At 44.7% G+C, this 21,231-nt stretch overlaps 1 protein-coding gene and 1 non-coding gene across 5 annotated transcripts in view; one reads left to right on the top strand and one right to left on the bottom strand.

Annotated features, from left to right (window-relative positions):
• Positions 1–2,508: 2,508 nt before the first annotated feature.
• Positions 2,509–2,611, bottom strand: LOC116864466. The gene has a single exon (XR_004382022.1). It is a non-coding gene; the product is annotated as a U6 spliceosomal RNA (small nuclear RNA).
• A 2,205-nt stretch (positions 2,612–4,816) lies between these two features.
• The window catches only part of SH3TC2 (SH3 domain and tetratricopeptide repeats 2), a 51,993-nt gene continuing 35,578 nt past the window's right edge, over positions 4,817–21,231 (top strand). For 2 of the 4 annotated variants that reach the window (XM_032851489.1, XM_032851492.1), the window contains exons 1-3: positions 4,817–5,067; positions 15,047–15,145; positions 18,584–18,711. In XM_032851489.1, the coding sequence (XP_032707380.1) occupies positions 4,989–5,067; positions 15,047–15,145; positions 18,584–18,711 (306 nt within the window). In that variant the 5' untranslated portion in view covers positions 4,817–4,988. Of the gene's footprint in view, positions 5,068–5,142; positions 5,340–15,046; positions 15,146–18,583; positions 18,712–21,231 lie in introns of those variants that run through there. The other 2 variants (XM_032851491.1, XM_032851488.1) reach the window with 2 other exon arrangements.

Genomic DNA, 21,231 nt, shown 5'->3' with positions numbered 1-21,231 from the left:
CACAGTGGGGAGGGAAAGAGGGGGAAGGAGAGAGAGAATCTCCAGCAGATTCTATGCTGAGCATGGAGTCCAACTTGGGACTCCATCCCATGATCCTGAGATCATGACCTGAGCTGAAACCAAGAGTCCATGACCCAAGTGACTGGGCTACCCAGTTGCCCCCTCACATTATTTTCTTTGAGAGAGCCAGAGTCCCTGCATGTGGTCCACCCTTATGGTTAAGGCTTTTAACTAACTTTGGAGTAGATCAGGGGTTCCTGGGTGGCTCAGTTGGCTAAGTATCTGCCTTCGGCTCAGGTCATGATTCTAGGGTTCTGGGATCAAGTCCCACATCGGATTCCTTGCTCAACGGGGAGTCTGCTTCTCCCTCTACCTGCCACTCACCCTGCTTGTGCATCCTTGCTCTCTCTCTCTCTCTCTGATAAATAAATAAATAAATAAAAATTTTTAAAGAAAAAAAAAACTTTGGCTTAGATCAGAAGATTAAGAAAAGGAGAGCTAGATGGACATTAAGACCCCTGAAGTCTACACCTGGGCCTGTCCTTCATCCCTGTGAAAGAAACCCCTGGGGCATTATTTGCTGAAATCTGGATGCACATTAGAATTACATGGAATGGGTCTAATCAGTGTTTCTGTTTCACTGGGGCTGGGTAAGATCTAGGAACCTGAATCTTGATAAATCTCTCCAAGTGGATAGAATGGGATCTCTATCTCCTGACTCCTGTAGGCTAATGTAAGCTTGGGATCCATTAGCAGAAGAACAATACATGAAACAAAGGAGGGGACAGTGTCTCAGAGCTGTGTACAGAACACACAGTTTTGCTGCATAGTAGGATGGAGATCTGGGGACCCCACTGCCAGAGGAACTTGAACAAAGTCATCACGGGAACAAGACCTGAATGGGTGGGGACACAAAATGACTTTATGTAAGGAAAGCCCAGAAGGGCAAATGGTTCACTTTCTCAAGGTCACCCAGTGAAATTTATCAATGAAAACACCTGCAAAAGAGACATATATTTCCTTTTGCCTGAAACTGATTTACTAAATCACAGTTTGGTTTACTGATTTCAAGCTTGAAACTGATTTACTAAATCACAAAAACCAAATACCATAGTGATGAAAACAGTTGGGCATGCGGATTCATTTTTCTTTCCTAACTGAACTGCTTGCAAAACTCGCGTCTATCAAAAACAATGGCCAGTCAAGAAGTAAGGAGAGAAATGCAGCTAGGGTGGCTAGGTTGGATGCCTTCTTTGCCCGAGGTAATGAAAGGAATCTTCCTGATTATCTGAGGACAGGAAGACCTGGTTTTACTTGGATGCATTTCCTTGTAGGCTTTCTGATAGGAACTGAGATTTTGTCTCTGTCGTGGCTGATAGGTACATTCTACTCACCAATGATGTCCCTTCTTCCTCAGAGCCGTACGCATGGACAACATGCCAAAGACTGGTATAACAGTGATCACACACACACACACACACACACACACACACACACAAGATTTGCACAAGTGAAAAATCAACACCTATAAACACTTTTTAAATCCTTACAATTGTTTTGTGAGGCAAAACTGTTTTTGTGATCTTGCCGTGACTATCGCCATCATTGTTATTTGCAAAGGAGACTCCATACCAAACAGCATACAACTTGGAAATGGCAGAGCCAGGATTTGAACTTCAGTCTTCTGGCCACAAATTTAATGCCCAAACTGACCTCTGAGTGGTAACAACACAGAAGTGTGGAGTTTCCTGGGGCTGTCCTAAGAAACTGCCTGAACTGGGGGGCTTCAAACAACAGAAATATATTTTCTCATGTCTATTGGGGGCTGGATCCCAAATCAAGGAGTCTGCATGACTCTGCTCCCTTTGAAAGCTTCAGGGAGAAGTCTCCCTTGCTTCTTCCTGACTTCCGGTGATTTGCTGGCAATCCCGGCACTCCTTGGCTTGTGGATGTGTAACTCTACTCCCCTCATTGTTTCTAGGGCTTCTGCTTCTGTGTTGGTGTCCTCAGAGGACTTTCTTTTTATAAGGACACCAGTTATTTTGGATTAGGGGCCCTCCCCACTCCAGTATGACCCCAACTTAAATAATTATATCCTCAACAATCCTATTTTCAAATAAAGTCACCTTCTGGGGGTTAAGTCCTCCACATATCATTTTTGGAGGGGACAGAATTCCACCCATGACATTGTCTTCCAGCTTTCCCCTTGAGTTATAGTTCTACAGTCCATATTTTATTATCCCAACTAGATTGTGAACTTCCCAGGAAAGAAAATTCAATTTTACATCTGAAGGGTCCAGCTGGCTGCTCTTGGGCTGGATCTGGACTATGGGCATGTTTGTCTGCTCTGAAATACTGACCTACACAGTGCTGTGGAAGATTTTTTGAATTAGTCTGTGAGCATTCATTTTTTTAATTCTTACTGTTCTTACTGAAGTATAATTAACATACAGTGAAATATTAGTTTCCAGTGAACAACATACTGATTCCACAGTTCTATACAATGCTCAAAATGGTGGATGCTTCACGAATGTGCAGGTCTTCCTTGCGTAGAAGCCATGTTGGTCTCTGTATCGTTCCAATTTTAGTGTATGTGCTGCTGAAGAGAGACTAGTCTGTGACCATTAAAAAGTTTGGGAGCTTCACATGCAAATCTTGATGTCAGGTTTCCATGACAAACCAGAATGTCTGGCTACTCACCAGAGGAACATGGCACCATAGTCTTCATTGCCTGAAGCCTAGCAGGGGCTTCTTAGGTGGGGCAGTGACCTTCTTGTACCACAGATATATTTATACCCTAGTGATTCTACTTCTCTGGAGAGCCTCAGTTAATACACTCTTCACTCAGAAATATGTCTAATATCTAAGCCCCTTTTACGATGTTCACTGCTATCACTCTGGTGCAGGCCATCATTATCTCTCAACTGATCTAGCCACCCAGTCACCTCCAACCTATTTTCCAAGTAGCAGCCAGGGTGACCCTTTAAAGCTGTAAGTCTATCATGATACAACTTTACTTAGTAACCTCCATTGTCTCCCATCCCACTCACAGGAGAAGCTGAAGTCCTTAGATAGCCTTCAAGGTCTTATGCAATCTGGCCTACAGTTGCTTTCTCCAAGCACATCTCTATATCCTGCCCTGCCTCATAGCCTCCAACCACACATGCTTTTCCTTCCACTTGACACCCATGGTCCAGCCTCAGGGCCTTGGAACCTGCTTCTCTCTCTGCCTGGAAAGCCCTTTGTGCAGGCTAATCCATCTGAGTTACCCATATATAAGATAGCACTAGTTTCTTGCATCTCAAGAGAAGCAATGACTTTATCCAGAATGGACTTGCCAAAATGTGTGTCTCAGCCAACTGCCTCAGGGCGTCATCCGGGACAGATGGGCTTCTTTTCATTGGTTTTGGTCATGTGCAATTTTGGCCTCTGTTGCTGCACCTGTGTAAGAATGGTGTGCAGGCTACTCAAGGAGAAATGATAAATCTGAGTATTGGTCATCATGTGCACATTAAACCATGCTTTCTCTTCATTGTCCGATTCTCATGTACCTCCCAAAATTTTGAGTGACTATTTTCTCAAGAAACTCTTGCTCTTTTATCTTAAGTCTGAGAAAACATCCTAAAACACTGCTTTGTGAGGGAAAAGGCATGAGACATTATGGGAAGTAGATCCTTTAGGCAGATGTGTGCAGAGCAAACATCCTCCACATGATCCCCATGTGATCAGAGAGATCCTGTCTGTCCTTCCCCCAACTTCCTGCCCCAGCCCACCTCTCCTGGGCCTTCCATCATGGTTGGAAAGCTCTGAGGGTTCACTTCAGATCATGTACTTGTTTTCATCATCGTCACAGAAAGAGCTCGTATGTCAGAAGAGTAAAGCTCCTGATCTGTGGAATCAATTAAACGGGGCTCCAGTCCCAAATGTGACATCCTAGGTAGTGGGGCTCTGGACAAGTTATATGCCTCTCTTTGTGAGTTTCCTCACTTAGGATAGAGCTGCTAGGGCCTTCATTATGGGGCTGTTACGGGATTTAAATGCAGTCGTGTATACTGAGTGCCAGGCCCGTGGCAAGCATTCAGTGCCGGGGAGTCAAGATGAGTCAGCATCGAAACTGAAGACGAACTCTGTCACCTGAGGCTGAGCTGCTGTGTGCGGTGGACACTCGTGATGGCTCCAGGGAGACTGACCCCTGGGCCATCCTTCACACCATCACCCCAGTGCTCCTCCCAGAACATGAACATGGCCAGGCCACCCCCCTCCTTAAAATGTGTGTGACACTGACCTCCAGGCCAGCCCAGACGGAGCCCGCACGCCAGCCCTTAAGACCCTTGCATCCTGTTGGCCGCCCCTCCTCCCTCCTTGGTTCACTCACCACCGAACTTTGCTCTAGGCATTAAGAAAATAAGTAATTAGTGACCCATGAGCTTGGTCACTAAATCAGTCGTGTCTCTGCTCAGTCTTGTGGACATTCAGCCATATTTTCTCTGCCTCCTTTGAAAGATGTCACGGGAAGTTTTCTGTGCTGTGTCTGCTGTATTCTCCGGCTCAGCTCCTTGGCCACAATGGGAAAGAGGCTGGTCTGGGGTGGCCAGGTTTTTGTGCATACTCAGAGCCTTATCAGATGTGGTCCTCCAGCGTCTCATCTGTAAAGGTGCTGGGGTCCATTGGGGCTATTTTCCAGATCCTTTCTGACTAAAGCTTTGGGAGCAGGGGCTGGGGCCCCGCACACTCACTGGCGAGGAGTCGCTCCCCCGTGCTGCTGGGGTTCCAGCCCCACCTTTACCCAGAGAGCCCAGGGAGGTGTGCCCAGGGAGACGCTGGGTGGGGATGGCTTTCTCATTGGCAGGCAAGTCAGTGTGGGCCCAGTCAGTCCGGGGAGAACGAGAACAGCAGCCTGGATGTCTGGGATGGTCTCTGCCCTCCTCCCCCACCCTGGCCTCCCCCGCAGGAACCTGACTGTGTATCTCAGTCCTAGAATGTGAGGAATGTGCCAGAGCCTGATAGGCCTGAAGCGATCTGAGAGAGGCAGGGAGGAGCGCTGCTCCTCAGTCAGAGGCCTGAGAGGTTGACTCTGGGTCCTGAGAGCTGGGCTGCCCCTCCCCTCCTCCCTGGGCCTCCTGCAGCAGCAGGATCTCAAAGGCTCCATTGTGCACTGAGCTGGATTTTGGTCCCTAGTGTGCCAGGGAGGAGGCGGGAGGAGGGACACTGTCGGGAGGGTGTCCCCTCCCAGTGCTCTTCTGGCTGGTGTTCCCAGGGGCCTTGGCCTGGGGAGAATGATACACACATGGGTGGCTGCTTCTGCATTCCCGGGGAGCCAAGTCTGTCCTGGGGCCCAGGTGAGTTTCCTGGGGGGGGGGGGGGGGTTGGGTTTGGCCTGTGGCTTCGCTTGAGGTGGTTGGTCCAGTGAAGACTCAGGGATCTGCTGGGTAAGGAAAGCGACTTTTCTAAAGACGGGGAGATGGCTCTGCTTTCTGACCCCCTCTTCTCCTTCCCTCATTCAGTATTTGTCATTCTGGCTTTGTAAAAAGGGAGTAGATCCTGGGAAACGTCTACTTTTCCTGAAGAGAGACTTTGAGCTCACTCTGTGAGGAGACGGTGCTGTCTTGGCTTCAGCTCGCAGGGTGTGACTAACCCTTCCGTCTTTTCTTCCCAGGATTCCCTAGGTCAGGAAGGAACCTCGGGCAGGGAGTGCCTCTGGGGCCCATGGGTGGTCATAAATTTGGCCTCTGTCACTCAAACCTATTTTAATCAGGGTTGCTGTCACTAGAGAGAAACGTGCAATTTCCTACCTCCTACCTATTAGAGTGTGATTTTTTTTTAATTATTTTTTTTTTACGTCAACTTGAAGCCTTGGAGACCTGTCGCCTTAAGAAATTGTCAAGTCATCTGGGACTTGACATCAGGTGATCTGCCATTCCAGTTTGCCTGGACCCGAAGACTTTCTCAGGGTGTAGTTACTGCTAAAACCAGAAGAGTCCCCGGCAACCGAGGTGGTTAGTCACCCTAATGGAAGCTCCTTGCTTCTTTTAGGAGCAGGACCAAGGTGGGGCCCTGCCATCTTGAGTAGAGAATTTATCAGGATGCGTGGCAGCTTTGCAGGAAGGTGGCTGTCAGGGAGGACTCCTTGGAAGATAGGAGAGCGTCACACCAAGGAATCATTCCTAACCCTTGTTAGGATTCCATGTCTTCCTAGAGTACCGTGTGGTTCCTTGGTCAGGGAACCCAGGAGAACCCCTAGCCAAGGCAAACAGATTTGTAAATGATGCCCTTGGCACAAAAGGCACAACCTCTAGCTATGAAAACATTTTGCTTCTCCAGATTTCTAAGAATCAGAAACTTTTAAGATCCTTTCGCTAAATCCTGTGTCCATTGTACCCCACAGGAGCAGATGCCGAATGGAGTGTAGGGAAACATGAGGGATCCCTGGTCTGCCAGCCAGGGACCTGAGTTCTAGATCTGACTCAGTCTACCCACACTTGGGCAGGCATAATCATGGTGAATCCCCGGGTCTTTGAGGCCACAGTGTCTGGCTTGATCGTTGTTCTTAGACTTGACTTGAGCAATTTACTTACCCTCTCTGTTTTAGTTCCCCTGTCTGTGGATTTGTGATATCATTATGCATTCTTCATAGAGTTGTGGTAGGGATTAAGTCTATGTGTGAAACACTTAAAATGACCTGACACACAGTGAATTAAGCACAAGAAATGTCAACCGTATTAATTATACTTCTATGACCCTAGCACATCAAGCTCTCTCTTAGGCCTTTGTTTGCTCATCTATAAGAGGAGGGATTGTAGGCATGGCCTGCAGAGGTGCCCTCGGCAGCTCTGCTCCGGCTCTCTGAGCCCCAGGTGCAGATCTGCTTCTGTCTGATATCCTGTCCTCAGCCCAAGATTTCATGTACAAGAGTTCTGAGGCTCAAAACCAACCAGCCAATCAACCAACACCAAAGAAAGCATCCTCAGAGTTCTTAGGACATTATCATCCAGTGATTTCATTGTTTCACCTGGTTTGGGGCATCACTAAGTGGTTGGCATCCTGAATCCACTATTTCTCTGAGTCAACTTGCTATTTCCTTTATCGAGGCTTCTCATGCCATGTCCCCAAACTGTTTTCTACACTTGTCAGGGCCTTTCCCTAGGGAGGATGATAGGGATGTTGTAGGTCTGAGGACCGTTGATATAAAGACCCCCTGTTACGCTCCCCTATTTATCCTAGAGAAATGGAACAAAGTATGAGATATATCCTGGAGTGACTCTGTAGTTCTGCGACTTTGGGCAAATCTCTTACATTCTTCAAACCTCAGTTTTCCTGTCTGTAAACTGGATTGAATGGGACTATCTGTCACATGGAGTTTTGGGTGAGGATTACATCAGATAATTCATCTCATGGATTTGGTGAACGGTTTGGCTTCTGATTACCCCTTAGTACTTGTGGGCTGTTTTATTGCTCCCTAGTAAAGACTATTCCTACAACCCTTCTCCCTATTCCTGGCTCCACTGTGCTCCTGTTTCTGGCTGCTTCTGCCATTACAACTGTTTAAGGGGGAATCAACAGGGAGAACCAGCAGTCCTCAGGGGAAGGGAGGCAGGAAAGGAGGAGGCCCTTGGTAACACTGAGCCCTGGACAGATGCCTAGCTGGTTTGCTGCGGTGTCACACGATGATGAATGTTGGCTCTGGCCACCTCAGGTGACCTGCATTCCCACACGTGGGCTCTGCCTGTGGCATCTGTTCCCCGTAATGCTTCTCATTGGCTCACATAAATCTCCCCAGTGCACATGGTGAGAGGTGCTGGTTCTGGTCAATTGCCATCATGTCTGTCTTTCTGGAACCTTGGAGAGTCTGGCCGCTGTTTAATAAAGTATAGTTGCTCACAGAGGATCGCAGAGTAAGTCATGTCAAAGTTCATTGACCTAAAAGCTTCTAGCGCTGCCCCATAATCGTCAACACTTTCTTGAAGAAATTTAGCAGACTTACACTCCTAAACAGGGGATGTGAGAGAGAACATTTGCCTATATTGATCACTGGTGTTTTTAACTTTCAACACTTTTGGTAAATGTGAATCATGAGTATAATATAGGAAATTGAGGGAGAATGCTGGTAATAGTGAATGATGCCTCATATTTGAACTTTAGAAAGCTTGTGAGGCATTTTGAACTTACTGATAATAGAGAATTTCAGAACAATAAACCCACCATCTAGCTCTAACACATTTCTACATTACACCATATCCACTTCAGAATATTTTTATTTCATTCTCTTACTTAAAAAAAAAAAATCAGGGGTGCCTGGGTGGCTCAGTGGGTTAAGCCTCTGCCTTCTGCTCAGGTCATGGTCTCAGGGTCCTGGGATCGAGCCCCGTATCAGGCTTTCTGCTCAACAGGGAGCCTGCTTCTTCCCTTTCTCCCTGCCTTCCTTGCTGCCTACTTGTGCTCTCTCTGTCTCTCTCTCTGTCAAATAAATAAATAAATCTTAGAAAAAAAAAATCATTGCAGGGGCAAGGAAGGTCCCCTGGTAGTTCTCCCCAGTCTCAGTTCCCTCCCTCCCTTCCTTCCTAGTGTTAATCACTTTTATGAATTCAGTGATTTTGTTCTTTTAGTACATGTCCATGTGCCCCTATCATTGCAACTAATTTTTTTCTGAAGATTTTGATACTGAAACAAAATGATACAGTTACGCACCTTGCTTTCCCCCCCCTCCCTCCATGTGATGATCGGAGAGACATCCATGTAGGGAGATGGAGCCATGGTTGTGATTAGCATCTGTCCTAACAAGGACAGTGTAGGGTTACATATTAAAACCTGCCAATCGTGTAACCATCAGGACAAAGAAGGAAAAAAAATATGCATGCAGGGAAACCCTTCTTCAACTTTTCTTCTTAAAGTTGGGGTGGAAGGTGGGGGCTCATATCCAGCAAGTTGCTGAGAGTGAGATGTTTCCAGATTATCGACTTCAGACTTCAGAGATCAGAGGTCAGGTTAATGTCATGATGGCAGCACGGTCTGCCCCCGGGGATCTGGAGGGCCTCTGACTCTGTCACAAACTTGCTACGTGACCTTGGTAGAATCACTACTCCTTTGTTTCTTTGCAGTAAAATGAGGAGGAGAACAAAATGATCTCTTAAATCCCTTTTATCTCTTCATTTTCTATAAGTATTGCCTCTTCCTTATTTTTATCCCTCATCTGCGATATGTCAAGATGCTTTCTCTTTTCTATCTTTAAAATACCACGTCATTCACGATATCCCCTCACCTCTCATTTGCCAAAATCACAGCGCACAGTCTTACACATATACTCCTGGATTGCCGTACAGCTTTTAGCTGGCCTTCCTCCCTCTCGTCTTTCTTTTTCCCCTGTCCTTCTCATGCCACCCCAGGTAGAATTTCCATTGTTATTATGGTATTCCCATGCTCATGCCTCCCTATTGCTGGCTGTATCTATTCTAAATTCCTCTGCTTGCTTTGAAATGCCGTCCCTATCCTGACTCTGCCTTATTTATCAATTTTAGTCCTATGATCCCTGACCTCTCTGGTACGTACAGGCTGGCTTCTGCTGTCTCTGTGTATGCAAAGTTCATTCCCCCTTATCTTGCTGATCTCTGTGCCAGTAATTTTGCCCCCCCCCCATATAAATCTACCAAGAAAATGAAAAGGAAGCCACAGACTCAGGTATAATACATGAAAACCACACATCTGATACTTGTATCCAGAACACTAAAAACAAACAAACAAAAACCACCCTGGGACACCTGGGTGTCTTAGTCAGTTAAGCATCTGCCTTTGGCTCAGGTCATGATCCCAGGGTCTTTGGATTGAGTCCCACATAGGGCTCCTCGCTCAGTGGGGAGTATCCTTCTCCCTCCGCCTGCTTGGCCTTCTGCTCTCTCTCTCTCTCTCTGGCAAATAAATAAATAAGATCTAAAAAAACCCACCCTTATAACTCAATAATGAGGAGGTAAATAACCTAATGCAATGGAGCAAAATGTTTGTAAAGACACTTTCATTCAGAAAAATGTATGTATGGTAAATAAGCACATGAAAGAAATGCTCAATATCATTATTTATTAAGGAAATGTCAACTGAAACTGTGAGATAAAGCTACACACCCACAGAATGGCTAAAATTAAAAAGCCCGGTACTTTCAGAGGTTGGTGGGGGATATGGAGTAACCAGAAACCAGAACTCTCTTACATTGCTGATGGGAATGCAAAACGGTATAGCAGTTTTGGAAAGGAGTTTGGCAGTTTTTAACTAAATGTCAATTTTTTTTAATTAGTACCTTTTTATCACCCATAATAATAATAAGAACAAAAATGAAACTAGCTTATACCAAAAGTAACTTGTTGATTCATAAATGAAAAGTCCAGGGGTTGTTGGCTTTAGGTATGGTCAGATCAAGATAGCCAAATTATATTATCAGAAAGTAGCTTTCCTAAACTCCTAAACTTTAACTGGGTTTGGCCTCAACCTCAGGCACACCTTCACCGGGGCGGGTAGGCCCCACCAAGCTGTCATAGCCACAGCTCCAGCTGCAATGGAAAGAAATCTCTTCTGCAGAGTGCTGATGTGGGTCCGAGGACTAGTTCTCATCGGCTCCACCTTGGTTATGTGGCCATGGGATAACATAACGTGATTGGCTTATGCTTAGTCCGGTGCTCACTTTTGGAGCTGAGAATGGAGTCAGCCCTGCTTGAACCCCATGGACTGGGTTTACGGGGCTCATCTGGCTAATGAGGAAGCTCAAGGTTGAGTCTGGGACTGTGTCATTGCCGTCTTAGCCCTTAGTCACTTCTCTACCTGCTTCCAGTGTTAGAAAACAAATGTGCGTCTACTACAGAATATTTGGAAAGTAGACAAAAGTAGACAAAAAGATAATGAAAAATGACCCAGCAGTAGCCTCTATGGACCTGCTTGGTCTCTTTCCTTTCAGTCATTAAAAAAATCATACATCTTTTTAAACATACTGTATTCTATATGATAGCTTTTTGCCTTGATTTGTCTCTAGTCCCTTTTTAAGGCCCAGCTAAGTCTTCATATTCTTCCATGTTGAAATATAGTCCATGTGCCAAAGAGCTCCGTAAAGTATGAATCCCTGTGCTGTTCTTCATATATTATGTGGCTCACCCAAATTTTCCAGATTCCTTCTTGTCTCTCAAGCGGCCACCCTCTGGCTCATGGGTCCCCAGGCAGCTGGCACACAGGCTCTCTCTACTCCAGAGATCCTCACACTTTAGAGGACAAGAGAAATCCTCAAAAATGCTCATTGAAAATGCACATCTTCAGATCTACCCCTAGATATTCGGAGGTGAAGTAGGTAGAGAAGAGCTCAAGGAATATTTCTAAAATTTTCTTCTATTAAAATTTACCGTTTATACAAAACTACCCTCAAAATCACATGTGTACCGCTCAGTGAATTTTCACAAGGTGAGTATATCCATCTCTGCTGCTTCCTGGAGTTGCCGTTCATTTATTGTACTTAATGGTATAGACCGGCACTTACTTACTCATTCTCGTGTAGAGGGACATTTGGGCTGTTGCCAGGTTCTGCATATTATCCATATTGCTGCTGTGAATATTTTAGTAGATGCATTTTGGTGAACACATATACATATTCTTTTGAGTATATGCCTAGGAATGGAATTTCTGGATCTTACCGCATGCATATATCCAACTTGAACTGATAAGTCAGTTTCTCCCAAGCAAAATATCTTCAAGCCTTAGTCTCACACTTGCTGTATATAGGATGGGAGTTCTATCAGTCTTTTTTATTTTAGCCAGTCTGTGTGGAGGTGTTCCACTGTAATTTTTTTTTTAAAGATTTTACTTATTTATTTGACAGAGAGAGAGAGATCACAAGTAGGCAGAGAGGCAGGGAGAAAGAAAGGGGGAAGCAGGCTCCCTGCTGTGGGGCTTGACCCCAGGACCCTGAGATCATGACCTGAGCCAAAGGCAGAGGCTTAACCCACTGAGCCACCCAGGCACCCCACCTTTAGTCCATTTTTCTAACAGGTTGCCTATCTGTTTCTGAAAGCTGCTTAGAATTCTTCATATATTCTGGATTTGAGTTCTTTACATTCTATACATTCTTTATATTTTCTTCGACTCCCTCACTTACCTTTCGCTCTGTTATTTGCATCTTTTGATCAACAAAAGTTCTTCATTTTATTTATTATTTGTATGTGTGTGTGTGTGGGGGGGGTAATGCTTTCCCATTTAGGAAATGGGAAATTCCGGTTTAGGAAAGAGCTGGTTACTTCAAGTCATGCAGATATTCTTCTTTCTTTTTCTTTTTCTTTTTTTCTTTTTAAGATCGTATTTATTTATTTGTCAGAGAGAGAGCGTGTATGCATGAGCAGGGGGAAGGGCAGAGCGAGAAGAAGAAGCAGGCTCCCTGCTGAGCAGAGAACCCGATATGGGGCTCCATCCCAGGACCTTGGGATCATGACTTTAGCCCAAAGCAGATGCTTCACTGACTGAGCCATTCAGGCGTCCCTCTTCTCTATTCTTCTACCAGTTGGCTTGGACAGACAACTCTTTAAAACCCAGCACCTAGGTAATTCTGATGCAGTCTATAAATTATGGCCTGTGAAACCTGCCATTTTCTGCTCTAAACCTCACACATCTTTTCAGAGCTTTCTGCCCTGCCCTCTCCCTCAAAGCAGGGTGTCACGAACGTCCTTCTTCAAGGTGGGCTTACAGGGCGGGCATTCACCATCCTTAAGCCGTTGTTTCTTTCCATGCAGTCTTGCGATGGGACGCTCTCTCAAAGCTCGAGGGGGCCGGATGGGAATGAGTAAATTTGATGGTGTGCAGAATGTGGTGGTCAGAGAAGAACGAATGACTGCAGAGGGACAGCAAATGCTTGGCTCCAGCCGACTGGGGCCACATGAGACTGAGGGTCCCAAACTACAGATCTTCCTGTTTTCAAAGTCAAGCCAAGCATCTGGGTTATGTAAAATATCCCAATTTCTGAGTGATGTTGAGCAATTCAAATTCAAACTTTGAAAATTCACTGGGTGGGGAAAAGAAAGAAAGAATAACAAAAAAGAACAAAACAAAAAAAAAGAAAAGAAAAGAAAAGAAAAGAAAAGAAAAATGTTGTTTGTGATGGCCTCTGGCCCCTTTATCACTTTTCAAATTGTCACAGAGTAGAGAGGCAGGTGGCCACTCCAAGTGTGATCCTGGGACCAGCAGTAGACAACCCCATAAGCCCCCCGCCCAACTCCAGGAGCACATTAGACACGCAGACCTTAGGCTTTCAACCTATTGAGGCAGAATCTAAATTTTACCAATACTCTCAGGCCTTTCATACACACATGAAAGTTTGAGAAGCACCAGTCTAGATGTATCGTTCCAAACACTGGCTCAAATTAGAATCGTTTGGGGAACTTAAAAGAATTTCTATGGCTGGGCTGCACTATGGACCACGTCAATCAGCCTTCCTGGAGATGTGGCTCAGGCGCTGCTATTTTTAAAAAGCAATCTGAGTGATTCAAACAGGCAGTCAGAGTTGAGAACCACTAACTCAGATCAATCTGTCATTTGCGAGTGGGAAAAGTGAAACCTCAGAAAACGGATGGATGAAATGTCTTGCCCAAGGTCATTAACTAATGTATGGGAGAATCTGATTTGTGCTCAACCTCTTATCTCATGATTCCCAAGCCAGTGCTCCAGTTACCTTTGGTTCCTAGGGGCAGAAGTACAAAATGATCTAGTTCAATGAGAGCTCATTACTCTCAGCTTTCCTGCTAAGCTGCTTTCAACACTGAACCCCTAACAAGACGAGAAGCTGTGAGTTGACAGGTCCTTCCTTCTGCCTATTCAAACCCAAGTCCATTTCATTCTCCCTATACATCACCCCAAAAAGTGCTGACCACTCTCACTATGAAGAAATGGAAGGTCCTCCACTTAGGTGTCAAAATGGGTGACACTTGGTGTCAAAAATCTCGCTGTGTAGGCCTGGAGCAGGGAGCAGAGGCCCAGACTCCTGGCAGCCGTGTGAGGATCTGGGGTCACCATTCATCAGCAGTGAGTGGATGAAGTGTGATGGCTGGCCCCTTATCCGTCTTGGGCTGCATCAGTAGAAGAACAGGTACACAATGCAAAACGGGTAGGTCTGCTTGACTCTGATCCAGCACAATTTTACAATCAAAGAAACTGGGAGAAGTGAGGGGCTTGCAAACAGTGGTAGAACCAAGATTCCCAATCCCTCTTTCCAGACCCAGGCAGTGCTTATAATATTCTGACCCCCCACTCTGGTATAGTCCTTGAACAGTCTCATGGTCAAAGGAAAAGAGTAAATAAAAGTAATGTGTTACAGACTTGAGTTCTCTTGTATCTTGGGGATATCACGAGGGAGGCCCACATTTCATAGTGGTGCTTATGAAATTTCCCTTTATTCGTTTATATCCACTGCCTCATGCTTTACAGCTGTACACTCTTCTCTTTTCAACTCTCTGCTGTCAAAAGTGCTTCCTCCCTAAGCATCTTCTTTCTTCCCCTTTTTGCTCCAGTTCAACAGTGGCAAAGACAGGAACATTTTGGAGATCTGAGGAGAGGCCCCATACAGGACTCTAGTGGGCAAACAGTCTGGGGGCCATCAATACATTTCAAGTCCATTACAAGCATGTCCTGCCATCTCCTTCATGATGCCACCTTCCCTGGCTCTGCTCCAGCACTTCCGTTATCCACCCATTACCTTAAACCTTGCTGCAGTCAAATCTTTAATGACCTTGTAGCTTCAACATATATTGAGCATTTCAGTGTCCTCAGTCCTCAGCCGTGATACTCAGTCTGACCTGTGGGTAGGGATCTGTTTTATTTATTTACCTTAAATAAAACAGGGATACTCAGGCTACTGAAGAATTGAGATGAGAGGCATGACTGTTGAGTACCGAATAATTATTAGGCAAGGGTGCTAGTAAGGAGAATTTTTCCAGGCCACCTGCCCTGGAGACAAAATGGTCACTTGACAATGATTTGCAGTCCATGCTTATAACTTGCTTACACTCACACAAATGCTTTTTCATTTGCTCTCCTCCAGGTAAAGAAACTCCTTCCAAAGATCCAACCATATCAAGTGAGTTTATAGCCTCATCTGAAGACAAGGAAAGATGTTGCCTGCCACAGAACATGAATCCAGGTATCTAAGCTCCTGAAGAGAAGCCCCATTTTTTTTTCATATTTTCCATGTAGAATACCACAGTACCTTCCTTATCTCTCTCATTTGCAGGCTCCCTTCCTTTTATCCTTTCTAGGCACCAGCACCAAATGCATCTTTGTAGGCACGACCTTGACCATGGTATCCACTTCCTTTCAAACTTTCCAATGCTCTCCATTGCCTGCAAGATGAAAGCTTTTCAGGTGAACACTCAAAGACCTTCACAATCTGGGCCGTATCAGGAGCTCCATACATATTTGCTCTACAAAAAAAGTATATCAGCAATTAAATTTTAAGGTGCCAGAGGGCAGCGTTAATTTTTTTGGGATACTTCTATATTTATTCTACATGGTATCCTAAAGAGTTATTTATACATGGCTGTTTTTTCAGAAAATGTTTGGTAAATAAATACACAAAGGGTTGAGTAAATATTTGCAGGTCATCTTTGTAGTCTATATACAGTACCTTGTACATAGCAGGTTCTTGAAAATCCCTTGTTGAATAAATGCGTAAGTGAATAAAGGGTTGAATATGTGGGGTGAGAGGCGACCAGCAGAAGAGCCCCTATATGAATCTTTCAGAAGCAGAACAAGATTTTGAAATTAACGTGAAGGAAATCTTATTCTCAAGACATGTCTTTCACAAGGTTCTGGGTTAGAGACCTCAGCAGAACTGGCAGGAAGTTGGCAGCAGAGGGCTCTATGCCTGGGTTGAACTTTGTGCCGGAAACTCTGGGGATCAACCTGTGGAAAACTCAGCATCTGTCCTCCAGTAACAGGGGCCATTTTGGGGGGCAAGTCGTGTGCCAAGTAGGTGCTAAATGACCAACTCTCATTCTCACGTGCACACGTCTAAGAGGTGCCCCCAAGTGCCCCATGTCAAAGGTGCCAGAGTCTCAGAGAGAAAGGCAACCTCCCCAATGCCGCAAACACGGCCAGTCTGTGATGAGACACGGGTTCAAGCCCCCGTCCTTGTTCATAGCCACCTTGCTTCATTGTCCCTCCAAACACGTACTTCTCTCAGGCAGACAAATGATTGATTTGTGAAAAAGATTTACATTAAGAATGGTTCAAAGGACAGAGACCAGGTAAATAGATGGTGTGTACATGTCATACCAGGTTCCTTCCTTCCCCAGTTGCAAATTCAGTCAAACTGCTGGGCTGGCCATGAGAAAAACCTTGCCCTTTCTTGTTCTTATATCAGTCTGCTTCTTTGTCTGTTAGCTTGGGCTGTCCTTGACAAAAGGTGACTTGCCGCCTTTTGTTTCCAGAAAGCAGTACAGTCAGCATTTTGCCTTATCAGTGCATGAAGCCCAATGAACAAATGAGGGGCTGAACTTGTCTGTCTTTTAGCATTTTCCACCGTGATGCTGTTTCCAGGAAGGTCACTGAGTGAGAAGGGGATGTTCTACCCCAGCCTCCAATCTCACCTTCATGCGGAAGAGTCATGGACAAAATCAATCAGATACATTAGCATGATTAAACCACCGGTATTCAGAAGGACTTAAAAAAAAATGGCAAAGTGTATTTCATACTAACACTGGAGTGAGCTTGATTTATTTCCCTGTCTGGTCATGCTGAGGGGACCACTGTATCCCACAGTGGGCCCAGACGGGAGGCTCTGAGTGGCAACTCTTACATGTCGAGATCTCAAAGGCAGTTTGCTTATTTAAATTCAGGTCTTTTGAGTGACATATCTGTGGATTCATATTCGGGGCAAGGAGATCCACACTGAAGGCTGTCATTCACTGGGGACTATTGTGAGAGATTCTAGAAGGGAGTTTGGATCAGGCTGTGGAAGGACAGGAGAGATGGATTTGGTGAAAAGTCACAATTGGAGTCTGGGTTGATTACAGGTGTGACAAGATGAGGGCAGAGGGACAGTAATCCCTGCAGTGCTGGGGTGGGGGATTTTGTGAGAGTCAACAGCTAACGCTTAATGTGTTAATTGAATATTTATTATGTAGGAGGCACTGAACAAAAAGCTTTATATGCATAATCTCCTTTGTAAGCCTCTTAAAAGCTCTGTGAAATAGATACTCGGCAAGTCATTTTGCTAATGGGAAAAGTCAAGTGTAGAGAGATAATTAACTGTTCAGCACGGCACAGCGAGGGAGGGCAGAGCCAAGCCTTGAGCCCAGGTCTGTGTGACTCCACCTCCCTGGCTTCGCCTCCTCTTAGAGGTCAGTGTGCTGATCCATGAGGCTACCAGACAGAGGGCTGGGTGGGACGGCTGAAGATGGAGGGTTGGTTGAAGTTAGAACACAGGCCAGGAAGGAACAGAGTGGAAAACTTCTGCCCGCAGTTTGCACCCATGCCAGGTCAGTTGCAGATGTCCTATTGGAGCTGGATGGCAGCCACAGCATTTTTAGAACTTCTAGGTTAAAAATGGGCCTTTAAACATAGGAGTCCAGGCTGCTTTGTGTTATCCGGCCAGCATGAAAAGGGCTGTCTTTAATGGGCTCAAGGATTGTCAAAGTCCCTGGCAAGTTAAGGCTTGAAAGGAGACCTCCATGATTATCCAGTCCAATGACTTTTTGGTTCATTGTGTTTGATAATTAACAAGATTGCTACTTATTGTCTAAAGAAGACGTGGCAAAGTGCAGTTATAAGATGAACCTCCTCAGGGTTGTCTTTTCCAACAACACCGTCCGAGGCGCACCCCTGCCCCTTGCAACCACTGCATCACACTGTTAACCTGATTACATTGCTTTCCTAGCACTTTTCTCTATCTGAATGTATTGTGTTCATAGAATCAGTTACTTGCAAAGAATACGAGCTCCATGAGAACAGGGACCATGTCAATTTTGTTTCCTGCTGTATCCCAGAACCTAAGACAGCTTTTGCTCATAGTATTGGTTGAATAAATGTGCATTTCAAAGAAATTAAACATAGACTTTAGTACATTAAGCAACTATCCTGGAAAACATTAATGGACTCATCATTAGAAACAGTTTAGAGAAAATGTATGGTGTATACATAATGCATAAAGTATAGACCATCTATTACATATCATAGATTTGACATATAAATGATTTCCACATATAGAAATAAATTAATATTTGTTCAAAACTTTCACAAATCATCCACAGGAAGGTGTATATGTCTAGCTCTTTTTGTTGGCACTGTCACCTTGGTGCCAGGCAGCCTAGAAATAAACCTTGTTCAAAGCAGAAATAACAACAGCAACTCCTGGGATTCCAGAAAATTCCCAGGCTTCAGCCTCTTTCTTTTTTCCCCCTTGGAGGTCATTTTAAAGGAGGTGCTCAGGAGATCGTGAAGATTACTTATAATCTCTAATTAATGAGGGCACCAATTTAAGATTTAGGTGTGGGAAACATTGGGGTTCACCTAATTCTTTTTTCCCTTTTGTTGCATTTCTAGCCTGCCCTGATTGGCATTCCTGTCTTTTCTGTTTAAGATCTGACGCTCTCCTTCAGTGTGAAGAGCCGCTCCCAGCGGTGTGTAAATGGCCTCCTGCAGGAAGCGGCCAGGAGGCGGCTCTGGGCGCTGGAGAATGAGGACCAGGAGGTGCGTGCCCTGTTTCAGGTGAGCTGGGGTGGCCCCATGCGGTGCTGACGCTGCCTTGTGTCCGGCTGCGGCAAGGCTCGCCAGCACCTAGGACAGCGCCGGGAACAGAGTAGGCTCTCAAGAAAACCGCTAAAGGAAGGAAAGAATGAATGAAATCTACACATTTGCGGTTGGCAAGAATAGGCACGACTCAGAAGGGGGCAATCTCTGGGGTTGCAGAGTCAGAGAAAAAACGGTTTAAAATCTGCCACTCATGGCTCTTTGACCTTCTACAAGTGACTCACCTGTCTTGGACAAGAATGGTTATGATATTTACCTCATGAAGTATACCTCTTAAAAAATGTGATAAATTCGAATTTTGTTTTTTTTTCATTGTGATAAGATAGATGTAATGTAAATTTTCAATGTGAATTATTTTCTGTGTACATTTCAATGGCATCAGTGCACTCACATTGTTACGTACCTGTCACCACTATTCATTCCAGAACTTTTTCATCGTCCCAAACTGAAACTCTATATCTACTAAATAGTAACCCCTTCCATCCCCTTTCCTCACCACGGGTAACCACTAAGTATACTTTTTTTCCCTGAGGTACCAAAATTGCCAATCAAAAATTAATAACTATATATTTTAGAATGAGAGGAGAAAAAGGCAATAAAATAAATAAACCAGTCCTTCCTCTTTCATAGTGGGTAGCTAGTACCTTCAGTTGTTAAACCAAGGAAGAAGGGTGTGACCAAATTATTTACAGTTTAGGAGGAACTTTTTTTTTTTTTTTTCTTTTTAAGAACTTATCCACTTATTTGACAGGGAGAGCACAAGCAGGAGGAGCAGCAGAAAGAGGGAGAGAGAGAATCAGACTTTCTGCTGAGCAGGGAGCCCAACATAGGGCTGGATCCCAGGACCCTGGGATCAAGACCTAAGCTGAAAGCAGACACTTAACTGACTGAGCCACCCAGGTGTCCCCTAGGAGGGACTTACAAAGAAAACCAAAGTCAGAAATGGTTAAAAGTTGTTGCAACTAGAGGTGGGAGAGAAAGAATATTACTTCATGTAATAAGCTAATATGTTCTAGTTATTTTTATAGTCTCTGAATTAATTTGATACAAATTAAAAAGGGAAACATGTTCTATTAATCTGTCACATTAAAAAAAAAAAAAAGACTGGTTTGTTGGGAGGAGCCGGTGAGTCAGTATCTGTAGAGAGCTTGGCACTTGGCCTGGGTGGTGGCATGTTCTCCCTAAATAGCAGAGAAATTATAAATTGTACGTTTTTTTTTTTTTTAATTTCCAGAATTCAGAAAGTTGGGGGCATGAGCTGCTAACTGGCACCATAGTTCTTTTAAAAATTTGAGTCACTTTTGGTGTGGGCCAGGGCTGGGTTGGATTGAGTCAGGTGAGTCACTTTTGGTGTGGGCCAGGGCTGGGTTGGATTGAGTCAGGTGATCTGCTGGGCTGAAGGTTGAGCTGGGCCAGCTTGTGCAAGGGAGCAGAGACCTGGAGTCAGCCGGATCTAGGCTCCTGTCAGGGGCCACGGGGTAAGCACAGGTGACCTGGGGTAACTGCTTAACTTGTCCGTGCCTGGGCTTCCTTGACTAAAACACAGGGATAATGCCATCTTCTATTAAATCTGAGATGCTGCTTCATTATAAAATGCAGCGATATTTTCTATACCTCGAAGAAGGGGAAATAAATGCTGCCAGTTAAGTATGTCACATGTCTTTATCTTTAACTTCAGAAGTGATTAAATGTGGTAAAAGTGCATCTTGAATGGATTAAGTAGTGTAATTGTACTCTTTGCATAGGTTATTGTGAGTTAAATGAGGCATTGTTGGTAGAGGAGTGGAGTGCATAAGAATGGATGAATCTCTAGGAAATCAGTATTTATCCAGAATCCCTTCCCTTATCAACAGGATCTGGGGACTCCTGGGGCCTCGTATGGGTTCTCTTCCTTCCTCTCTTTCTATCCTCTTCTTCTTTCCACAGGGTTCTCCCACAACAGTGTTCCAGGGGTTGATCTTTGATGGCAGGACCTGGCCTGGGGGAGGAAGGATGTTCTGACCATCACTCATGATAGTCAACTCTAGAAGCTTGGACAAGCAACAGAGAAAGATTTTAGGGGAAAACCAAGTCTGTACAGTAGGTCAGGCCTATTTTCTCAGGTACTAAAAAAAAAAAAAAAAAAGGGAGAGGGGGAGCATGCAAATTGGCATAGCCCAGCCTTTCTAGAGGGCATTTTAGGATGGAAAACGTGAATATCTACATTCCCAACTGCACATCTCAGAATTACTTGTGTCAAGACCTCAAAGATGCGTACAAACATTTAGCTCTAGGATGTTTATCACCATACGGTTCAGGATGGTAAAAAAAATGAAAACAACTCAATCATCTAACCGTAAGGAAATGCTAAGAACTTTGTTAATGTAATAATGGCATGAGTAACTGTTACAAATACTGTAAATTGATTAATGATGTGGGAGATGGTTCATTTCCAAAGATTACAAAGCAATTTATGGAATGTGATTCTATTTATATAAA

This window comes from Lontra canadensis, unplaced genomic scaffold (assembly GCF_010015895.1).
Source record: "Lontra canadensis isolate GAN:19392208 unplaced genomic scaffold, GSC_riverotter_1.0 scaffold5, whole genome shotgun sequence".
In the NCBI taxonomy this organism is placed as follows: domain Eukaryota; kingdom Metazoa; phylum Chordata; class Mammalia; order Carnivora; family Mustelidae; genus Lontra; species Lontra canadensis.
Note: the sequence above shows the minus strand (reverse complement) of the source record. Positions and strands in the feature narration are given on the sequence as shown.